Source organism: Columba livia, chromosome Z (assembly GCF_036013475.1).
Source record: "Columba livia isolate bColLiv1 breed racing homer chromosome Z, bColLiv1.pat.W.v2, whole genome shotgun sequence".
NCBI lineage: Eukaryota > Metazoa > Chordata > Aves > Columbiformes > Columbidae > Columba > Columba livia.
In genome coordinates, this window is record NC_088642.1 from 45,571,742 (window position 1) to 45,592,858 (window position 21,117).

Genomic DNA, 21,117 nt, shown 5'->3' on the forward strand with positions numbered 1-21,117 from the left:
AACCAATTTTCTTGGGCCCCTTTACCTTCATGTACCCTTGCCCATGGATACATCACTTGGTCCAGGATTAACTTTACCGGAGTGTACTGTTGATTTTGACTGCCTGCAGAGCAGCATAAAAATGGCAGAAAATTATACAGAATGTTCTCGGAAGGAACTGGGTTTTTTGCCCTTTGTTGTTTTATCTCTTTCTCATGCTTGCAGCTAAGCTTGCATAGCAGTGCAAAGAATTATGTGAAGAGCAATGTTAAGACCTTCCAGGAAAGTAAAATCAATCTGAATGAACTCCTCCTAAGATGTGCATAGTGAACTTCACTAGTTCATCTTCATAGTGAAGATCTTTGCCTTTCTATAGCAGTTTGCACACTGAGGGATGATACACATCACAGATAAGATAGGCATCTCTGAAACAACAGTTTTCCTTCTTTTGAGGAAGGTCTCATCAGTAAGTAGCAGAGATACCTTTGCATGACCAGAGTTTCTTCAAAGAGTAGATTTCATTCAAGATTGCTGGCATTTGGAAGACATTTGAATACAATATTGTGTGTTAACTGTGGTGGGGTGAAACGTGTCACTTTTCTTACCCTTGTTTGCCTAATACAAGTACTTGAAATGTTGCAACTTTAGAAAAAGTTTTATTGGATCTTCAGCTCTTTGGGAAAAGTACTCTTTCCTTCTGCCTTTTTTTTGGTGCCTTTTAAGTCTTGTTTACAAGGGACTGGGAAAAGAGGAATAAAGTTTTACAAGTCAGAGTTGAGCTTTTTCCCTCTCATCTCGTATCTGTCCCAGTGTAGAGCAAATAAAGATTTGGTTTCAAAGCTAGAATGTCATGGGTAGCACTAGTGGCTTCATTCACTGCCTGTCCTTTTGAGCTTGAGGTAGCAATGGTGTGGCTGCGTGTGTCTGCCTTTTTAGAAGGTGATCTGTTCTTCTCCCTCAGGAGATATTCATAGGTTGTCTTTGCTGTTCTCTGTATCGACTGGAAGTGTTTCTGTTTTCTGCCACTCGGCTTTGCAGGGCACTGAACGAAAGCAAGCACAGGACCAGTGAGAACAGCCAGCCCAAGGAGGATGTAGAAGAAACTGTTAGCACACTGCCAGAAGAAAAAGAATGCATTGAGCAAATGGTGGTGGACTATTCCCACAACAGTGAAACAGCAGTCAGCGTGGTAGCTGCTGACAAACCTCTCCAAGACAACTCAGAGGCCAAAAACGAATAAGTGTTTGGTGTGATACGAATCAACGTACTTGAACAGTGATGAACGGGGTGGGGGCGGGTGGATGGGTTAGGCAGAAGGAAGAAATAAAGCTGCTTTTAGGACTGAATGATCTATTTTCAAAGCACTGGTACCTGTGTGTGTGTGTGTATATTAAAGTTATTTAAGTGATGGAATAAGTGGCTCCATTACATCACTGCATCTTTTCTTCTGGATCTTGACCATGGGAAGTTACATTCGTCTTGGACTAATGAAGCAACTCCCTGTATTCCTACATTACACGTCGTGCTTTGCAGTGGAGACTTGGATTGTTTGTGAATGGAAGCGTCGTGAGCGTGGAAGAAGTAGGGGGATAACTTTTCAACGCACAAATTTGTGTGCGTTTTTCTAGTTTTAATACATAATGCTTTTCCAGACTGAATGCAACTGCTTTAGAAAAGAAAAAAAAAAAAAAAAAAAAAAGGAAAACAAAAAAGGAAAATAAAAACAAAACAGAAACTACTTTGCTTAAAACAGTCACCTGTTTCCTAGTACCTCAGAATTAACCAAGGGAAATCTCTGCATTTGTCAGTACTACCTGTTGTTATTGTGGTTAAATGTAGAGAGACTGTTGAGCAAAGTGGTGAATGGAGGATGAAAAAAAGTTTTAAAGAAAGGAAAACAAATTGTGCTTAAAATCCCAGTGTGGGTTTTATTTCTTAAAATACTGTGATTTTTTTAATTATTTTAGTAAAAAAAAAAACACAAAAAAAAGAGAGAGAGACTTTAATTCCTAGATAACTGTTTGTGAATTGTCATCCTTTATTCCAGGTAAGCTGTTTGTTAGTGTTCAGTTATAATTTTAGGATTTGATAGATTTCATGTGACTGATTGTGCAGTTTTGTTTGCCACATGTTTATTTTCTATCAGCCTGCGGTGTTACAAATACAGCACAATTAAGTTTCTCATGTAAAACAAGTATTTCTTTTCAAGGGGGGGACAGGGAAAGGAGACTAGATCTTGTGAATAGAACTTTTTGTTGTTGTTGTTAATTTTAAACATGGAAATAACAAAGAAGTTTTAACTTTTTTTAAAAAAACTAAAGAACCAAACTTACGGCACAGCTATGCAGCTCATGGGCCAAACACATAGGTCCTCATAACCATTCTGTTGCTTGTCATATTAACATTTATCAGTCTCACACCAGTAACTTTTTGTTAAGATTGGCAGCCTTTTTTTCTTATGTTTGTGGTGTGCATGTTTTCTTTTTGTTTTGGTGTGGTGGGAGGGAAGGGTGTCCGTTAACACATCTTTTTGCAAGTGGAGGTGAAACGGTTACATACGACCTTGAGCCTGGAGAACTACTTTTACTCGATTCAAGAGGGAGTTGCTAAGTTTTTCCCCTCCTTAGCTTTTAGCGTGAGGGGAGCAGTGTAGGATGAATCGGAACCTGCATACCTAAGTGGCTGATCCTGCACTACTTCTCAGGTGGAAAACCTACCAAACTCAACAGGAATTTTGCCTGAGCAACAAGTACAGGATCTGGTGCCCATGGTATGTTATGATTGTGAACAAAATAAAAAATTAAAAAAAAAAAAAAAAAAAAAAAAAGAAAAAAAAAAAAAAAAGGACTTTCTTTCCAAAAAGTAGAAAGTACTTGACTGAAACCTAGTTTTAGAAATGCATGTGTCTTTGTTTGTTTTTTTTTGTTTTGGGGGGGAACTGTGGGAGGGGGAGGGGGGAAAGTAGGAAGCTGCTGAGGAAACGGTGTCCTAGAGAGCTTCACATAAAATTGATGGCAAAAATGTTGCATTTGTGGAATAAGTGCTACTTGAGAAGCATGGTGTTTTGCTTTTGGGGATTCATCAGTTGTGTGCTAGGGGGATTCTTTTGATTTTTTTTTTTTGGTTGTTGTTTTTTTGTTGTTTTGTTTTTTGAAGTAGGGAGGGAATGTCATGGAAAAACACATTTGAGGGATAAGTATAAATACACATTTTGTGTCTGTATTTGTTTTTTAATTGGCCTCATTTCAAATGTATTTAAACAGTTCCATACCTGGATTGGGTGTTTGTAATTGTTACCAAAAATGAAAAAGAAAAAAAAAATGATTGTGACATGCTTTTATCACTACTTTATTTTTCAAATAACATGTAAATATTGTAATCCATTGGATTTTGTTTTGCTAACCTGTTAATAAAAAATACGGGACCATTATCCTTTTAACAAACCTAGAATGTCATATTATTTTTCCTTTTTTTTTTCTTTTCCCAAAAATGTATACCTGCTATATTGTGGACACACATTTTAGATGCATTATGATTCTGTTGACTGTAATGACATAGAATTGAAAATAACATTTTTTTCATTGTTTAATTTATACAGAGGACTTTTTCAGAGTTTGACAGAAGGAAATAATAGCAAAATGCTAACCCATTGGCTTCAGCACTCGGTATTTCCTGATTTTAAAATTACTGCTTACTGATGGGGGATAGGAAGGGGATACTGAACTGTTGCACTGACGGGTTTGTTTTTTTTAAGAAAAAAAAAAAAGAAAATTAATAAAATCTTTTTAAGAGTGTGCACTTGTGTGTGTGTGTAGTTTTGTATTGGCTACTCTGATGATAAGCCTGTACAAGAGACCAGTCCTACAACTGGTAGCTCTAGGAGGGAGCAAAGCTTGACTTTTCCCATCTGCAGCCTTTCCTCCCCTGTTTCACAGGGAAATTTGGATTTACAGGTAGGGGGAGTGATTTCCCCTAGTTCACATAGGTCTAGGGTCTGCCACATCTTCAAAAAAAGCCTTGACTATCCACCAGCCCAATGTCCTGTAAGAGGTCCAGGCCGCACAGCTGGCTCCTCCTGAATACAAACATAGAAATGAAGAAATATTATAGGCTGTCTTGAAAGATCAAAATAGATGGAGACAGGCTGGTATTTGGATTATCAACTTAAGTCCCTTCATGATTTGGGTATGTTCCAATATATGATGACCTATTGGATCCAGTGTTGAGGCTGTGCTTAATCGGGGTTGCTAATTTTTAACACTTTCTCCATTGAAAACTTAAAATTATGCTTGTAGTGTTGTCTTGGAATCTTTCTTTGCTCAATTTAGATTTTTAAATGCACATACAGAAGATGTCAGGTTTTTTCTGTGTGTGTTTTAATCAGTTTTTAATCTGTTTCCAGTTTAACTAGTTTTTTGATTGTACTGGAACTGGATCTCAACTGAATGTGTATGATGTTAAACAGTGTCCTTGACAAACAGTATGAAAGCTTTGACCACCTGATAGCTTTACAGATTGCCACCTTCCACCTTTCTCCCTAAGAGTCAGAGTATTTCTCTGACAAAATACTGATTTCCATATTCTGTGTTTAAACGCACAGGCACACACACAAAGGTGCACTTCAGCCTGTTAGACATTGCCTTTTTTCAGTGGTCTCTGGAAACATTTGTTCCTGTGGGAGACCTACAAATACTATGTGTTCTAGCCTAGAGCTAACCTGCACTTCCACTGCTTTAAAAAGAGAAAGGGTTGCTCTGTGGTCTGTCACTAACCAGAATTACGTAACAGAGGTAATGGAAGACCTTGGGATAATTTCTAGAATATTACAGTTGCATTATTGCATTCACCTCAGTGGCAGGATCGTGTGAGTTTGAAACAAGACTCTCAATTTTACCCAGTTTTATTTTTTTGGCAGAACGTGACTGGTTAACCTGCCTTAAGATTCCTGTACTGAACTAAAATACAACAAGGGAGTGGAAGGGAAGAGGCAAAGGAAATTGTTACTTAGATGATCCTTTACTCAGAATACTTCCCTGCTTTGCCAGACAATTCCCTTTCTTGTAACTGGGAGCTCGGGGCTTCACAGGGAGCATTTGTGCCGTGGGACAACTGGTGTTCTGTATACACTGAATTCCCAAGCTCATTGTCCTTTCTTTTCTTAAGAAGTCTGGGTAAATGTTTGCCACATTATTGCTAGCTGACTGCTGGCGTTTTCTGTTGGTCTAGAGGTGTCATGCCTGAATGCCCTCCGTGCAAAGATCTTGCCTTCATATTCACATCGGTGCAAAGGCTTTGCGGGAGTTGCTAGGGGAAGGGAGACTGCTATCTCTCCTCCTTGCAAACACGCAACTTCCCTGGAGAACAGTCAAGCAGCTGAGGTTGCCCTGTGACTCAAGGACCAACACTGAGGATTGGCAGGGTCACAGAAATTAATGTCTGGAACTGCAGGGTTTCCACTAGAACGTCCACTCTTTGCAAAGTGAGAAGGACTATGCGAAATGTTGATACTTGTGGCTCAGTTACCTCAGAAACTGATGCTCACAGAAGACTTTGTGTGAACTTAAACAGCAGCAGTCAGTCTCCTGGCCTCAAGAATATATCTAAATACAATTGCATATGTTCAGTACCTTGCAATGAAAACTGACTCAGGTTTCTCCACTTTTCCTCACCCTGAAGTCTTTCTTCAATATTTTTCTAATAACACAGGACTTTTCCACCATGCAAGACAGCTGTCTGTCTCCAAAGCAGCAAGATTACTGAATAAGAAATGATTTTGAGTAAAAAGATTTTGGAAAAGAGAATGTTTAGTCCAAAACAGGCTTAAGATGTTAGAGAAACCTTTATTTGCAGCATGGTTAATTCCACTACCCCCCACCAACCACTGCTAGAAACAGGGATTTCAGTTTGAACAGTCTGGAGTACAAAGTTTGGCCTCGAAGGCTACAGTCCTTCCAGAATGCAGCTTGGAAACTTTTGGTCTTCTCACCTGTCATGTACCAAAGTGTCCTCCAATAAATGTCAGGGTATCCAGTGAACAAAGGTGGGGCTGAGTGGTAGTCAAGGGAAAAGCATCCTGGCCAAAGCCTTGGTAAAGAAGGCTGATGCCTATTTCTGTCTCCTGATGTTTGGAGAGCCTGTCTGAAGGCATTTTCTTTCCTGTTGCATTACCTACCCTTGTGTAGAAATATGGTGCATATTCTACAAGGGTAAATGGAGAGAAGGAAGCCTGTTTCATCAGACATGCATGTGTGGCTATAAAGTGAGAAGATGTTCAGGTAGGACAACAGGTGAGTTTTCTTATTGGGAGACTGGTGCAGCACTAGGGCAGGTCACTCCATGAGCATGCGATATCTCCCCCGTTGGTAGATTTTTGGAATAATACAGGCAAACCCATGACTGACCTGGTCTAGTGTCAGCAATAGTCTTGGTTTTCATCAAGAGGTTGGACCAGAGACCTCAAGAACTCTCTCCTAGTCCCATTTCCTATTTCAATTTTATATTTTCCTATTTCTTTGATGTTCTCTTAACCTTCAATTTCTCCAGCTTTTCTTTGGCTTTTTGCAAGCCAACGTTTTTGGTGAAATGTGAGATACTTCAAGGACACGCTCACTGAATTAGAGGCTCTTCTCTGACCAGTATTTCTGCCTGTCCTATGTCCAACCATTTTTTACCAGAAGGCATGCTCTTCATCTAAACATATGCTGAGTGACATACAATGTACCTAAACAAAATGACCTCTTGGCAGGTTCACAGCAAATTTTTAACAGACTTTTTCTATGGGGTTATATGCATCTTTAGCTGGGGACAGCACTAAACAGCTCTTAGATGTAGAAAAAGGTTATCACTTAAGAGAAGATATTGATCTGAATTTCTGCATTTCATCTTGACTCAAACTATTTAATTAGTTCTGACTTGAACCCTGCAATCCCATTTCTCCAACACTCCCACAATATGCTACAAATCATGTGAAATACTCAAAAAGTATTGTCTGTGTGGTGAGGTTCTGGTTTTGCATTGCTTCTGTGATTGAGCCAGTATTCTCATTTATTATAACTCGAGGAATCCAGTCCAAAGTGCTGTCAATTTGGCAAAAAAAAAAAAATAAAAAAAAAAAGAGAGAAAAATGGCACAAAAAGTAAGCAAAACAAAACAGCTTCTCATGCAATGTACCCCATTGTATTGCAACAGAGGGAGTGTGCAGCTAAGTGTCAGGTAGCATTATTGGCTTTTCTTATACTGGATTTGAGAACAGTTTTGTTCTAGCAGAATATGGGAATTGACCAGATCAGGTCTAGTTCAGTGTCTTGACTCTTGAAGGAAAAAGCAGGAAATCTGAGGATGAACAGGAAAGGAGTAACCTGTCCCTAATGAAGGTCTTGTCTTAATCTGTTTTGATGACAGCTTTACGTGTAGAAGCAGAAGGAGTCCTACCTCTTTCACATTCATGTTATGTTATAGTAATATAAGTTACAGTACTTTTGCTACCAATTCCATTTTTACTTTTACTGAACTCTTGGTTTCTCTGATGAAAACTGATACGTAAAATATATTTGTGTTGAAGAAAAAAAAATGTTATTTTATTATCCTAAAAAATAAAATCTTCCTAAAAGTTAGTTATGTGATCTCTGTTATTCTTACTTTGTTCATAAAATACATTTTTCATGTACAGAAAATAATCTGTCAGGAATTCCAAGTGATTCATTTCAGCTAGTATGCTCAGGAAAAAGTGAGGTCAGCTGCTGGAATGAAAAGAGACATCCTACTCTTCTCCTCAAAAAATTTGCCTCTTTGAATAGTTGGTGTAAAAGCAAATATGCCTCAGCTTGATTCTTGAATTCTCTGTTGAGTTTACACTTCTATTAATGAAGAGCTTAGCTCAGTCTAGCCAACTGTACATGCATGACTTCCAAATCTAAGTGAAATGTGTCTCTCTGCAGCTGTTCTGTTGTGCCCTCAGTAGTGTTTAAAGAAAGCAATGTATTTACCAGCTATGCCTCAGATTGATTTAGCTTGAGTTGAAGATGCTGGACTGAAATTTTAACTTTTCTCTATGACTGAAGGAAATCAGGTTAAGCTACTGGGCCAAATGGTGCTTCAAGTCTTTGTGGACTCATTTATACTGAAGTCAACAAAGAATTTCAGCAGAGATGCTGCTGTAAAAGGAGTGGTAGTTTTGGTCTGTAGGAACCGGGAGACAATTAGAAGGCAAGCTCCGTAAAGAAATGAGTCTTTGATGTGTTATTTCCAGAGAAAATGTTTTCCTCTGCTTAGACTCTTGAAGACCTCAGGTATGTGATTGTTGAAACCGCATGATTTAAGTAAAAATAGTCATTATGAAGTAGAAAGGCTTTGATATCTCATAGGTAAATAAATATACGACACTCAAATAATGTTGCCTGCAGAAAGAAGTAAGGTCTTTGAACCATCTTGCAGCAGCTGCAAGGTATTTCTTGCTGTTACTACAGGAAATGGTATATTCCAATTCGTATACCTCCTGGAAAACCATTTAGAAAATGAGGTTTGCTTCCCCCATTTCTCAGCTGCTACACAGTCACCTCTTTTACCTTCCTTTGCAGGATTGTTCCCAGTAACCAGATGACAAACTCTGGCCTTGCTGCAGCAGGCAGGAGCTGGGCTATTGTATTCAGGAGACTGAGAACATCATTGTGGTTGTTGGTGCTAGAGGAAGCCCAGGCTCATGTACATGCAAGACTGAGACTATGCAGACACCATCCTTGCCTGGAAGGGAGGAGCATTCAGCAAGGCAAGAACACAGTGTCTGCTAGGCTTCAGTTGGGACCAGACATAATCCATCTGGTGATCAACAGAGTATCTTTGTGCTTGCCTTCATCAGTCCTTATGATCTGTTCTGGCAGGGAAGCACAAATGGGATGTGTGTTTTTTTGGCTCAGTCGCAGAAAAAAACTCTTTTGGGGTGAATGAATTTAAATGTGCCTGATCCTTCTCTGAGGAACTAAGTGGTCTTCTGTCCTGTTTATCAAAAGCAGGAAGGACAAGTGATCAGATGTAGATACCACCTCCCATGTAATTAACTAACAGCAGAAACAAAAGTGTAATTGTATTCCTATCATCAGATTAAATGTATGTTGTTATTTAATCCACTTAAAGGACACATTTAGCTATTAGGACCTCATTCTGCAGAGATTCATGCTGTAACTTAGATTTTTTTCAATGTAATTTAATTGGAAAGCTGAAAAAAAGATTATTTTTTCCCATTAATTTATATCAAATGGTTGTTGACCCTGACCGACTGGGCTGTTCCCAGAGACACTGTGCAGTCTGGGAGAGGCTTAGAGAGACATGGAACAGAGGAATAAGGGATGAGGCTCTCCAAACCAATATGCTGTTTACATGTGTGGTATCAAAAGTAAGAAAATGCATTACTTCCTTGGCAGCCTCCTCACCTTTCAACAGTCATAATGGCAGTGTGGAATATTTAGAAGTCTCAGGGGGGCTTGTTGACATCCTTGGGCATCTGAGAGGTTTTGAAAACTTCTGAAAACCATGCTTCCCATTGCAATATATGTGAATAGTGGACTTCATATAGGAGATAGTTTTATAAATGTGCTGGTGACCAAAAGGATCTCCTGGCACTTTTTTCTGATTGCAGACATGAGGAGCTCCCGTTCACCTGGAGCAGAGGACTTCAGTCATCTGCTGCAGATCTTTTGGTCTTCACATGAGAAAAAAGGTAGATCTCCTCCTCAGCCTCATCCTTGAGAGCAAACTCTGATTATATGCTCTGCATTCAAGTAAAAGCATGATCAGGTACTGCCATCAATAGAAAAGTGCTGTGCATACAGGTGGTTACTCTCTTCAGGGAAGAGGTGATTTTCTTGCAAAACTTGAACCCTGAATAAGACAAGCCTCCAATATTTCTCAAGTAAAAGGAGATAAGGACACTAGCAAAGGCTATAAATGAAATGGCAAGGGTATAATGCAGATGAGTTGTTCTCCAGTGCTCAGGTGAGTTTCTGCTTTATGAGAGTCTACTGACTGCTTCTGTGTTATAGCCATACTTTCTGCAAATAACAAGAACTTTGTTTCATGGTTGTTTCTTATGCACATGTAGGTGGTTTGCTTTTTTGTCAAGGCAACTTAAGTATCTCAGCCCTGGCCATTATGCTTAGGTTGTCCAGATGTCTAATGTCATCTGAAAGCTAATGATGGAAAAGAGAAAGTGCAAAAGCAGAGAGACACGGTACAAGCTTTCTTCCTATTTTTTTTCTGTCTGTTGGTTACCTGTAACTATCCTCTGACATAGTGCTTTTCCTCACAGACTTCGAAGCAGTGGATGATGTGAGGTAAAATGCAAGTATTTCTTTTCAGTACTGAGGTGTCTGATCTTTTGGAGCTGGAGGTGGATGCAAGCTATCCTGTCAGATCCAGGTTGTGCATAAGCTTTGGAGAAATCAAGAATTCAATCTGCCCAGTCCCCATGGTAGGTCAGACTGAAAACTTATAGAATGTCTGAATCCTGATCAAAACTTCATGACTCAGATACATCTGTAATTTGGACATCTAAATGATGGTTCCTAAATAACCTCTCTGTACAGCTGTTTCATTGTTGGACTGCTTTGTTTTGCACAAAGTTTTCCAGATGTCTCTAGTTGTTTGCATGCAGTGAGGAATCTTGTTTGCTTCTCCAACAGCAGGTTTCTAGCACAGCTTTTGTTAGTCAAGATTGTGCCTAATTTCAGGCTGAGATTTCTTTCTTTTAAAGGCAGTGATAGTCCTGTCTTGACTAACTTTCCTGTGTAGTGAATAACATTCACTACATTCACTATATCTGTAGTATTTAGACTTGTATGAGTCCTCCCAAAGCAGCAAGAGTTGCACAAACTTGCATTCAAATTTCCTAAGCCTTAATTCATGTTTATATTCCATTGACAGACAAGGGCTTATAACTATTTATAATGTCTTCTATCACCATTTCAAGGTCTCCTTCTTTGAGAATCCACAGCACTGGGACAGCTTCTGTTGTTAATGAAGTATTTCAATTATTTTAATTCTCACGTTACTTTTTACTAATGTTCATCATAATATGAGCAGAAGCCCATCGGTATTTCATGCTAGTACCTCTTGTCACTAATGGTCTCTCAAAGAGAGTAATTTATATTTAGAGAATGGAATAAAAAAATGGAAGAATATAGTAACCTTTTTGTACATGACAAGAGCATAAGGAAGTCATGTCCACACAAGGATTTTTGTAGTGCTTGCTGCAGTATGAACGGATCACAAACCTTTCACCAAAAAATCTTACCAAGAGACAAACAAGTTATGGCTTACATTTGGAGCAGGAGGAGATTTTAATATCTCTATTTACTAGATGGAGGACTAGGTATAGGAAGTAGAGGAGATTTTATTGTCCTACGGAAGTCTATCGTAACAGGAAAACAAATTCTGGTAGGTTGAGTTCTTGTCCATGGCCTTAACCTGAAGACCTTCCCTTCTCTTTTACCAGAACAAGAATGCAAAACCAGAACAGACTGTATGCATCATGCAGCTGGATCCTGCTGAACTAGGCTAACCATAAAATTGTTTCAGCCATGAAAAATGCACTGAACAGCTGCTCCTGTGCATGGGACACTAACCCCACCTCAGTACTAGGCAACAAGTACCAGAATAACAACCCCTAAACAAAGAGTATAGACCTGAAAATGCTGTGTTATAAAGCAAAAGATCAATTTTTCTCCAATTATTTTCAAGACATGTTCTGGTCCAGGAGAGGGGAAAAACATGTTCCTTCCACAAACTATTTGTTTATTTTGAGCAGCTTTGTACTGTCCAAATTCTTGGTAAGGACACAAATTATTTACTTACAGGTTAGATGATATCAGGACTGCTGGTACCGTTGCTCATGGTTATTGAAGACATAAATGAGTTTCCAGGAATTGAGAGTGTATTGGATGTACATGACAAAGGTTTTGGTAGTGGGGGGAACCACAGGGGTGGTTTCTGCGAGAAACACCAGAGGCTGTCCGCATGTCAGACTGAGCAAGATCCAGCTAGCTCCAAGATGCACCCACTGCTGGCCAAAGCTGAGCCCGTCAGCCATGTTGGTATCATGTCTGTGGTAACATATTTAAGAAAGAGTAAGAAGTGCTGTGCAACAGCAGCTGGGAGAGAAGAGTCAGAACATGTGGGACAACTCTGCAGACACCAAGGACACTGAAGACGGAGGGCAGGAGGTGCTTCAGGCACCAGGGAAGAGATTCCCCGGCAGCCCGTGGTGCAGCCCACGGTGAGGCCGGCTGTTCCCCTGCAGCACATGGAGGTCCACAGTGGAGCAGAAATCCATCTGCAGCCCAGGAAGGACCCCGCACCAGTGCAGGTGGGTGCCCAAAGGAACCTCTGGAGCTGGAGCAGGGTCCTGACAGGACCTGTGGCCCCATGGGGGACCCAAGCTGGAGGAGTTTGTTCCTGAAGGAGTGCACCCCATCAAAGGGACCTGCGCTGGAGCAGTTAATGAAGAGCTGTACCCTGTGGAAAGGGCCCATGTTGGAGAACTTCACAGCAGACTGTCTCCCATGGGTGGGACCCCATGCTGGAGCAGGGCAAGAGAACACATGGTCAGCTGTCCACAGCACCATTCCCCATTTCCCTGTTCTGCCTGGGGAGAAGCGGTGAAGAAATTGAGAACAAAGTGGAGCCTGGGAAGATAGAAGGGGTGGTGGGAAGGTGTTTTAAGTTTTGTTCTTATTTCTCATTGTCCTACTCTGTTTGATTGGAAATAAATTCAATTAATTTCCCCAGGTTGAGCCATTTTGCCCATAATGGTAGATGGTAAATGATCTCCCTGTCCTTATCTTGACTCATGAGCCTTCTGTCATATTTTATTCCCCTGTCCTCTTGAAAAGGGGGAGTGATGGAGCAGCTTGGTGGGCATCTGGGAGCCAGCCAAGAGCAACCCACCACAAGAACCTATCCACTCTTGGTCCCACAACTGCACTAATTTAAATCTATCTACTTGCTAAGTGCACAGATGTAGTTATATAAAAAGTGAAAATGTTTTAAGTTAAATACTTGCTTTAAGATAGAGCTTTGTGCATCAAAGGCATGCAATATTTTATTTTCGTATGACATATCTTTAAAGCTACAATAAAGTACAATAAATTCATATTTACTATCAAGATGAGTAAAAATGCAATCAGATAGAGTAAAATAATTTAGGCAAAATTAGTCAGTGAACACGGTTTTTCTCAGGTGGAACAGATCTTCCCACCACCTTGGGGTCTGTTAAAGGACACTTCAGAGGAAAGGGAGGTTTTTCTACCCACTCTGGTGAGAAGCAACCATGCACCTGTTTGTCTGGGGCCAAGAAATGGCCCTCACTTGTTGGACTTTCGCTTTGACCAGGCACTTTCACTGGTGCCCTGCAGAAGTCAGGGGGCTGGTTCAACGTCCTTCCTCTACCACTTACATCTGCAAGCCAAGCAGCACGAAATCACAGGTCTTCCTCCAATAATCCACCCAACTTGCTGGCAGCTCTGCCTTCCTTTGCGCTGACTGTTAGCAATCCTTCCCTTTCTCTCAAGCTGTCGTGCAAGTTCACAGCCTTTCTCTAACCCACAAGAGTGATGGGCTACAGTGGCTGCATGCAAACCCCTTCCACACACGTGCCTCTTCTGTGAGTCTGCACACAAGAGATGAGAACCTCTGTGAAGAAACTAGTGCCTTGCCTGCAGTTGGCAACCTTAAGCTGTGCTGCTGAGGTGAGGATGTTATCTTGCCTGGAAAATTAAATTTATCCTTTTAAAACTCATTGCGGTGGGAAGGGTGGTAACATCATCTTGGGCAGCAGATGGCTTTTTCAGGAAGGCGTTCTGGGAATGTGTTCAGGTTTTGCCTTTCATGTGGCGTATGTGCATACTGGCAGCTGATTTAGACTAAACAAAGGGTAATTCTATGTTGTGGTTTCCTTCTGTCAACAGACCACGTGATTGCATGAAGTTCCCAATAGCATATATTAGCTGTTATTTTCCTTTTCCCTGAGATGCCTAGTAAGCCTCCATCTCGACTGCAAGTCAAGTCCAAGGTGTGCGCCCACCACCCTCTTGTTTTTCTACTTTTTCACACTCCTGTTGCAGTATCTACTTGCTCGCTCCCTTCCTGGCAACGCCAGAAGCCTCCAGCTCTCTGTTTTGGCTCCCCTGTTTCTTAGCCTCTGCCACAAGCCTGCCTGATGGTATCATTTACCACTAATCTGCTCTTCCACATGCAGACCTTCACAGCAGATTTACTCTCCTCTCTCTCCTGATGTGCTTGTAGCTACTCATGTAGTTCTCCACATCATGAATTGCTATCAGCCTATCTTTTACTGGCCAGGTTTTTAAACACAGCTTTAAGGAGATGATGAACCTTGCTTAGGAGGATCTCTTCCTGCTGTCCCTTCTTTGTCTTCTGGCCTTCTCACAAATGGCTTGTATTGTAAGAAAGGTGATTCCGGAGACGGAGCATGGGACACTGCTGTTATAAAATCACTGAACAGTAGCTGAAAGCACCTAACTGCTAGAACGACCCGAGTGCTGCATGTTGGGGGGCTGTTTCACATGGTTAATGAAGAGCTCAACAGTATTTTAGTGATAATTTGATACTTAATTTTTAGACTGTTATGTAAGTGCTAATTAAATGTTTTAACATGCTGTACATATTTTATGTATTAATAAGCAATAAGTGTACAAGTTATGATTTTTATGTGATTTAGAATTAATTGCAGGGTGGTGAGATTTTCTCCTTTATATACCTATTAAAGCCACATAACTGCTGTTTTTACAGTTGATTGGTGTTCAGTTAACATACAGTAATTGCTCTTTAAAGGCTTTAGTGAGTGCATATTTTAGACAATTTACAGTGTTAGCAATTTCCTGGTACTATTCCTCAGAGGTACAGGGAAGCTAATCATGTTCGACGCTGGAATTCGCTGTGAGTCTGCCACACGTTCCCCACCATGTACCGTGAGACCCGCATTTGGCCATGAGGGATTCCACTTTCAGGGATGATAAACACATGCAAAGAAACACTTTATTGGCTATAAAATCAACATGCTGCAGTGAGTTGAGCAGCTGGGAGGTAGGGACACATTGTTAGAAAAACAAATCAGGAGGGGCATCACTCAGTGTTTCCTGGTTTATCCTGTGAAGCCGCAGAGAAAAGCAACTGTGTGTCCTCTTTTCTCTTGGTAGATCACACAGTCCCTCTGTGTTTGCCTCCAGTTTAAAGGTAATGAAGCTGTAAGCCTGAATCCCTGCTTTTTCATGCACTCTTGGTGTGACCTCAGGCAAATCACTTAGTGCCTCTGTGCCCCACTACTTACCCCTCCATGGATTAAACACTCTGCCTGTCTTTACTCTGAGGTAATATTGTTCATTTCATACCACAGGCTTCTCCAACACCAAAGAGATCAAATGCATATTTAAGATGGATTTAAAACCAGACAAAGAGCACCACCCTCCTGCTCCATTAATTTGGAAATTTTGAGGGCAACAGCAAACTGATTGCAGCTTCCTAAATGACTGAGGTAACAAGGTGCACAAAGTGCCTGCCATTGAATTGACACAGGCCTCTGAAATACAATCTACCAGGCAAAGTGAAGGAATAATATCATTTTAAATCTGTATGCCAGTCAGAGAGAGTGCACAGAGAAGAAAGCATTTTTTTGTGTTCCCTATCATTTCTTTTGCATAATGTTGTATCCTTTTGACAAGGCAGGATAATAAAGCTTAGCTCACTCTTTGCTCTCCACCCTCCAATCACTGACTTAAAAGAAAACAGAAAAGCCCTATCTTTAACGTCAAATGAACAATGGGCACTCTTCCAGCAAGAAGAAATGAGCAGCTTCTGATAGAGTTGTGGAGGAAAGTGCACAATGTTCTGACTTTTCGTGAAATAAATCTTTGAATGATAGTCACTTGGCTCATCCTCTAAGATGTCAGTGCAGGCTTTGCACTTTGGGTTTAGGTAAAATATTGGTTGGAGCAGATAGGGGGACCAAAAAGCCCATATTGCAGATAAGAAAAGACAGAGATACAATAACATGAAAGATTTCCACATTCAATACACTTCAGAAACAATAACTAATTAATATTTCAACTACAAGATGGTATATTTCACCCTGTTTGACTGATGAAGCTTGGCCAAAACTTAGGAGGCAGCCTGGAGGATATTGAGACATTGAGTTTAACAAGACTTAGGAAACTCAGTCCCTTAGGCAGCAATGCATATTTCAGCAGACGCTCAGGGCTATGTCACTCCAGCTTACATGAAGCTGTAGGAAGTCACTCAGCACAAAGCAGCAGGGAAAGTGCTTTCTCCTGCAGGGTACTGAAGGCTTAACAAGGAAGCATGGACTGAGACCAATCAAGAGCCTGTTTGAGAAAGTTCAGGGCTTGATCTGATGTTTTGCTGAAGCCATGAGGCACTCATCAAGCATGAGGAGCTGCCTCCGCAGAAACAGGGAGAGCCTTGGTGCTTCAGTGCTTTTCCCATTCTGCCTCTTTCCTTTTTTTTTTTTTCTTTTCTCTTTCTTTTTTCCCTTTTCCTTTTCCTTTTCCTTTTCCTTTTCCTTTTCCTTTTCCTTTTCCTTTTCCTTTTCCTTTTCCTTTCCCTTTCCTTTTCCCTTTCCCTTTCCCTTTCCCTTTCCCTTTTCCTCTTCCTTTTTCTCTTTCTCCTTCTCTTTTCCCTTCCCTCTTGCTTTCCCTTTTTCTTTCTTCTCCTTTTTGTTTTCTTTCTTTTTTTTTTTTTTTTTCCCTTAAACTGTTCAGCATGGAAAAAATACTTTGTTTACAGTGTTTACACTCCTGTTACTGTTGTTGAAAGCTAATAGAAGCAGTTAGAAAAGCTAATTTAGAATAGGTTCTGCCAGGCTAAGGACTTGTGTAATTCCCTGTATTATCATGGTAGATTTAACATTTTTGAAGGAATGTCTTCATTTAACACACTTTGGAGAGTTTGGGAGGGCCTCCACTAATTTTCTTCCCCTTACAGAAAGAGTCAATGGTGATATGGAGCTTTTAACACATTCTCCACCAAGTGATAACAATTAAAAATTCATTGTATGTTTGTGCAAGTTCTTGTGCCCACAGGCCAATGCATATAATGATAATTTACCTGTATGTATTTAATGTCAAATCATAAAGTCACCCTCAGTTGCTGCCATGGTTCCAACAGATGTGCATTTTCTCAGTTACTTATCTGTCTCCCAATTATTTCCCCCCTTCCATGAAGTTATATATTCCTCATGCATGATGATATATCGAGACTGCCCTGGAAATCTTCTAGGTTTCTGTCTCCATCTCAACTATGATTCAGTGTTGATGTGGCAATGTGATTTGCCCTAAGCCCTGTCTCCAAAGCAGAGATGGTTGGAAACTTTCCAAAGGCAAGGTTTTCTGCTGGGAGGTACTGACTGAAAGAGTGCAAAACCTGTCATGCAAGAGCAGTGCTCTGGCTGGAATCTCCTTGTGAATCAAAACAATTGGTTTCAGTTGTTTTAAGTTCTGAAATAAATGGCCTTTGTTTAGAGACAAGATGCTGCTAGAAGTCCAATTTGAAATGGAAGATTTTAATTTTGATTGAAACACAGCATTTCCCTTCTCCTCTTTGGGAAGAACCCTGTCACCTTTGCCTGGTTCTGGTTGTTTCTCAGCATGTAGTGAGAAGCTGAAACTTCATCTCAAGGTGGCAGAGGACTAAGAGCAGTCCTAAGGATTTACTCTGTGGAAGTGTGACATATCACCTCCACCTGCACAGCAGCCATGTGGGCTGGCAGGGTCCTTGGCTGGGGTAGCACTGGCTGCTCAGACCTGCAGCAGGGCTGGAACTGCTCCTCCCTGGGGTTTGGTATCCACTCTTGGTTTGGCTGGGGGCTCCAGTGTCTCCTTTCCACTGAGACAGGCATGACCCTACAGGCCTCCAGTCCACTCCATGGGGAGCCCTGGGGAGGGGCTGGAAGGGCATAATCACATTTTGCCTTGTGTCTCTGATAAACATGACCAAAAAGTCGGTGCCTTCTCTCACTGAAGGCCCCCCACAGCTGCCACAGCCTGGAGTGCAGAGCATCCCCGCTGCAGGAGCTCACAGTGCAGTCTGAGCACTCCCTGCTCCACGGTGGCACTCTCACCTTTCCCCAGCTGAAAACTACTGTTTGTTCTGGTGCATTCGTGTTTCACAGAGTTCCACAAATCAGCCTGTGTCTGTGCGGAGGACACCTGATACCTTTTTACAACTGGAGACTTAATTAGAGTGAAATGGATACTCTGTGGTAGGAATCCACCTCTCCAATTCCTATTAAAGGCGCTGCAAAGGGTGGGGGTGCCCAACTGGCGCAGAGCAAACAGGAGCGTTTAAAGCTTTATTATCTCATCTCTGGATCCGTAGCAGAAATGCAGGGAGACGGGAACTTTAAAGGTTGGCAGCGCCTCAGCCACAGCAGCAGAGGAGGCAGGGAGTCAGTGCCTTCACACTGACAACTTGTCTGAAGCTTGGTGAAACAGCAAGCAACTGAGATGGCAAGCTTCTGTTACCATCTCTGGATCCAGACTGGACACCAGAGAAAAGGATGAGGTCAGGATTACAGAAAAAGCACAGGCTGAGGAAAGGCAGAGCATGTCAGGCAATGTCTCCCTGGTGTTTTTCCATGACCTCACTAGGCTCACTTTCTCACCTTCTGAAGCCCAGGAGAGGTACCAGGAAACCACACAAACTGTGGATCCTGAAGAAGTGCATGTACTTCACACTATCCTGCTGAAAAATACTAATGTGTCAGGGAGCTACAACATGCCTTAAGACATGTAAGCATCCCACAGTAGTTGTCTCATTTCCCTACTGTCCACTACTGTCAGCTCTTGCTTGAAAAATTGAGCCTTTTCCTGTCTCTGTGCCTTGCCAGGGATACAACCAAGAGCAATAAAGTCTTCGACTGTCAGTGGACCAGCTCTTGAAATTCTTTCTTGTTACCCAGAGGCTTCCTTAGTTCGGGAAAGGCTGAGGACCACACCATGCCCAGAATCACAATGCTTCTTTACAATACCATCTGCCTTGTTCAACTGCATATTGGTGTCCTGTTCCTCTCAGTGAAGGAAACTGCAAGAAACCCAGAAGTTTTGTGAGCATCTCCTTCACCCACACTGGTCAGCTCTTGCCTTCTCTCACACTTCATGCTGGTGCAGAAAAAGAAGGTTATGAGTTCTTTCAACTTATCTCCAGGAAGGTTGAATTAATAGAGTTAAACCCTGAATAAATACAATAAAACCTTTAGTGCTGTTAAAAGGGTTTTCAAAAAGAGAAAAAAGAATGCAATGGAAGGACATCTCCTACATGATGTTTTTCAATCTATGGCAGTGACAGTGGAGCTGCTGACCTCTGATGCTGGCAATTGTGGCACCAAGCTTTTGCTCAAGATCATGTTCTGTGGTGCCTAAGACATTGCCAGGACAATGGCTGCATGACAGAGATGTGGCATGTAGGTGGTCTAGGATGCAACATCAAGAAGATGCATTAGGCAAGGAAAAATCAGGAAGATGAGGGCCCAGCAAATACAGGCTTAGGAGTCATGAACATGGAAAGATGGAGACGCCACGTCTAGAATGTGGGAGAAGACCTCATGTTTGAACACCTGGCATACAGTCTACAAGCAACCTGTATAAAGCCATTCCCACTCAGTGGCAGAAAAAAACAAAAACAAAAACAAATCCCCCACCACTTTGGTAGCTTCACACATGCACACACAAGCATCTTGCAGTGTGTCTGCAAGAGAAATTTCCTGATGAACTGGAATGTGTGACTAAAGCATTCGTGAAGCCTTCCCAAGGCACTGGCTCTTCCACTGGCATAAATCAACAACTGTCCATTGACTCTGATGGATTTACTTTCCTTTTTGCCCCCCAAGAATAAGGCCAGAAGCACACACTACCCTTTGCTGCCCTGTTGGATATCAAGGGTACAGATTTGTATGGTCAGGTACTTTGAAATTCCATCCCTTGGTTATACTGACAAAATGAGTCACCCTTGAGATTTTCCAGTGATTTGGAAGGTACTCAGATGTCTCTGTATAGATAGCTAACTAGATCTAGCTCTTTCATGTTTCTAATGGTAATTAGTTCACAGTGAAGTGAATTGTGGTTCATATATCTGTGAAGGTCTGCAAGTCTTGGCTCCTAGTGTTTGGAGTGCAAAAAACTGAGGATCTTTCAGCATAGAGTATCACTGGAGTTTCTGCTCAGCTAAGGGGCCTCACGTAATAGTGCTGAGCATCTGTATATGAAGTGGGATGAGTAGTATGGACTCAACTGTGTCTGAGCACTGCCTTCTGAGGTTGAGTGCTACTTGACACAAAGGATTCAACACATGGTAGGACAATGGTAGCACTTACATTGTGTTCTGCTTCTAGCTGGTGTGAAAACAAGCAATGTGCATTTCTTCTTGACAAAGAAATGTCCCTGACCAAGGCTCAGCCTTGACCTGTTGAAGTGTGGCTCTGTTCTCACAATTGCCTGGAGAAGTGTGTTATGGAGTTGCATGCTCAGTTCGCTAGTGACCTCCACATCCACCGCGCCTCAACCTGCAACAACATGCTCCTTATTTCTCACCTGCCAGGCTCGCATGATCTACCTCAAGTGCTGAGACCACGTGGGATGTATTCATCCTGCTTTGTAAGCAACATAAGTGGATGCTCTGAGGGGAAAACTGTACTTTCTGTTCCACTCACATCAATCTTTACAGGGTGGCAACAGGAGCTCAGGAAACAATTTAGTGATGACCCACAGTTGCAGACCAAAGCAGCATCCTGTTGTCTCAGGGATGTCAGCTCCATGGTGCCTACGGAAGGAAAAAGCTACAAAGTATTTCTATAATCACTCACATCACGAAAGAAGCTGTATGTACACAGAGGATCCCTGCTCTGCAGCAGCTACAGTTCTGCAGTTCTGATGAAATAATGATAATAACAATGATAAGAACAAAACCACCACCACCAGTAATAATAGGGCTGGGGAAAAACCATTCATAAGTATTTTTGATTTCAGATTCTCACTGGACTTGTGTTTTCAGGCCCTGCTCTGACTTCATCTATTCAGTCTGCATAACACCTCAAAAATCAGCCTTTTCTACCCACCCATG

The 21,117-nt window shown here is 41.5% G+C and overlaps 1 protein-coding gene and 1 long non-coding RNA gene across 13 annotated transcripts in view; one reads left to right on the forward strand and one right to left on the reverse strand.

Moving 5' to 3' along the window:
* ZNF462 (zinc finger protein 462) overlaps nucleotides 1-3,775 on the forward strand; it is a 96,702-nt gene extending 92,927 nt beyond the window's left edge. For all 11 annotated transcript variants that reach the window (XM_065045678.1, XM_065045684.1, XM_065045679.1 and 8 more), the window contains one exon: nucleotides 1,018-3,775. In XM_065045678.1, coding sequence (XP_064901750.1) covers nucleotides 1,018-1,219 — 202 coding nt within the window. In that variant the 3' untranslated portion in view covers nucleotides 1,220-3,775. The remainder of the gene's footprint in view (nucleotides 1-1,017) is intronic.
* Nucleotides 1-21,117, reverse strand: part of LOC135577266 (uncharacterized) — a 40,093-nt gene that overhangs the window by 2,443 nt on the left and 16,533 nt on the right. The window contains exon 2 of one of the 2 annotated variants that reach the window (XR_010468894.1): nucleotides 20,708-20,817. This is a non-coding gene — a long non-coding RNA (uncharacterized LOC135577266). Of the gene's footprint in view, nucleotides 1-13,043; nucleotides 20,818-21,117 lie in introns of those variants that run through there. The other variant, XR_010468893.1, reaches the window with a different exon arrangement.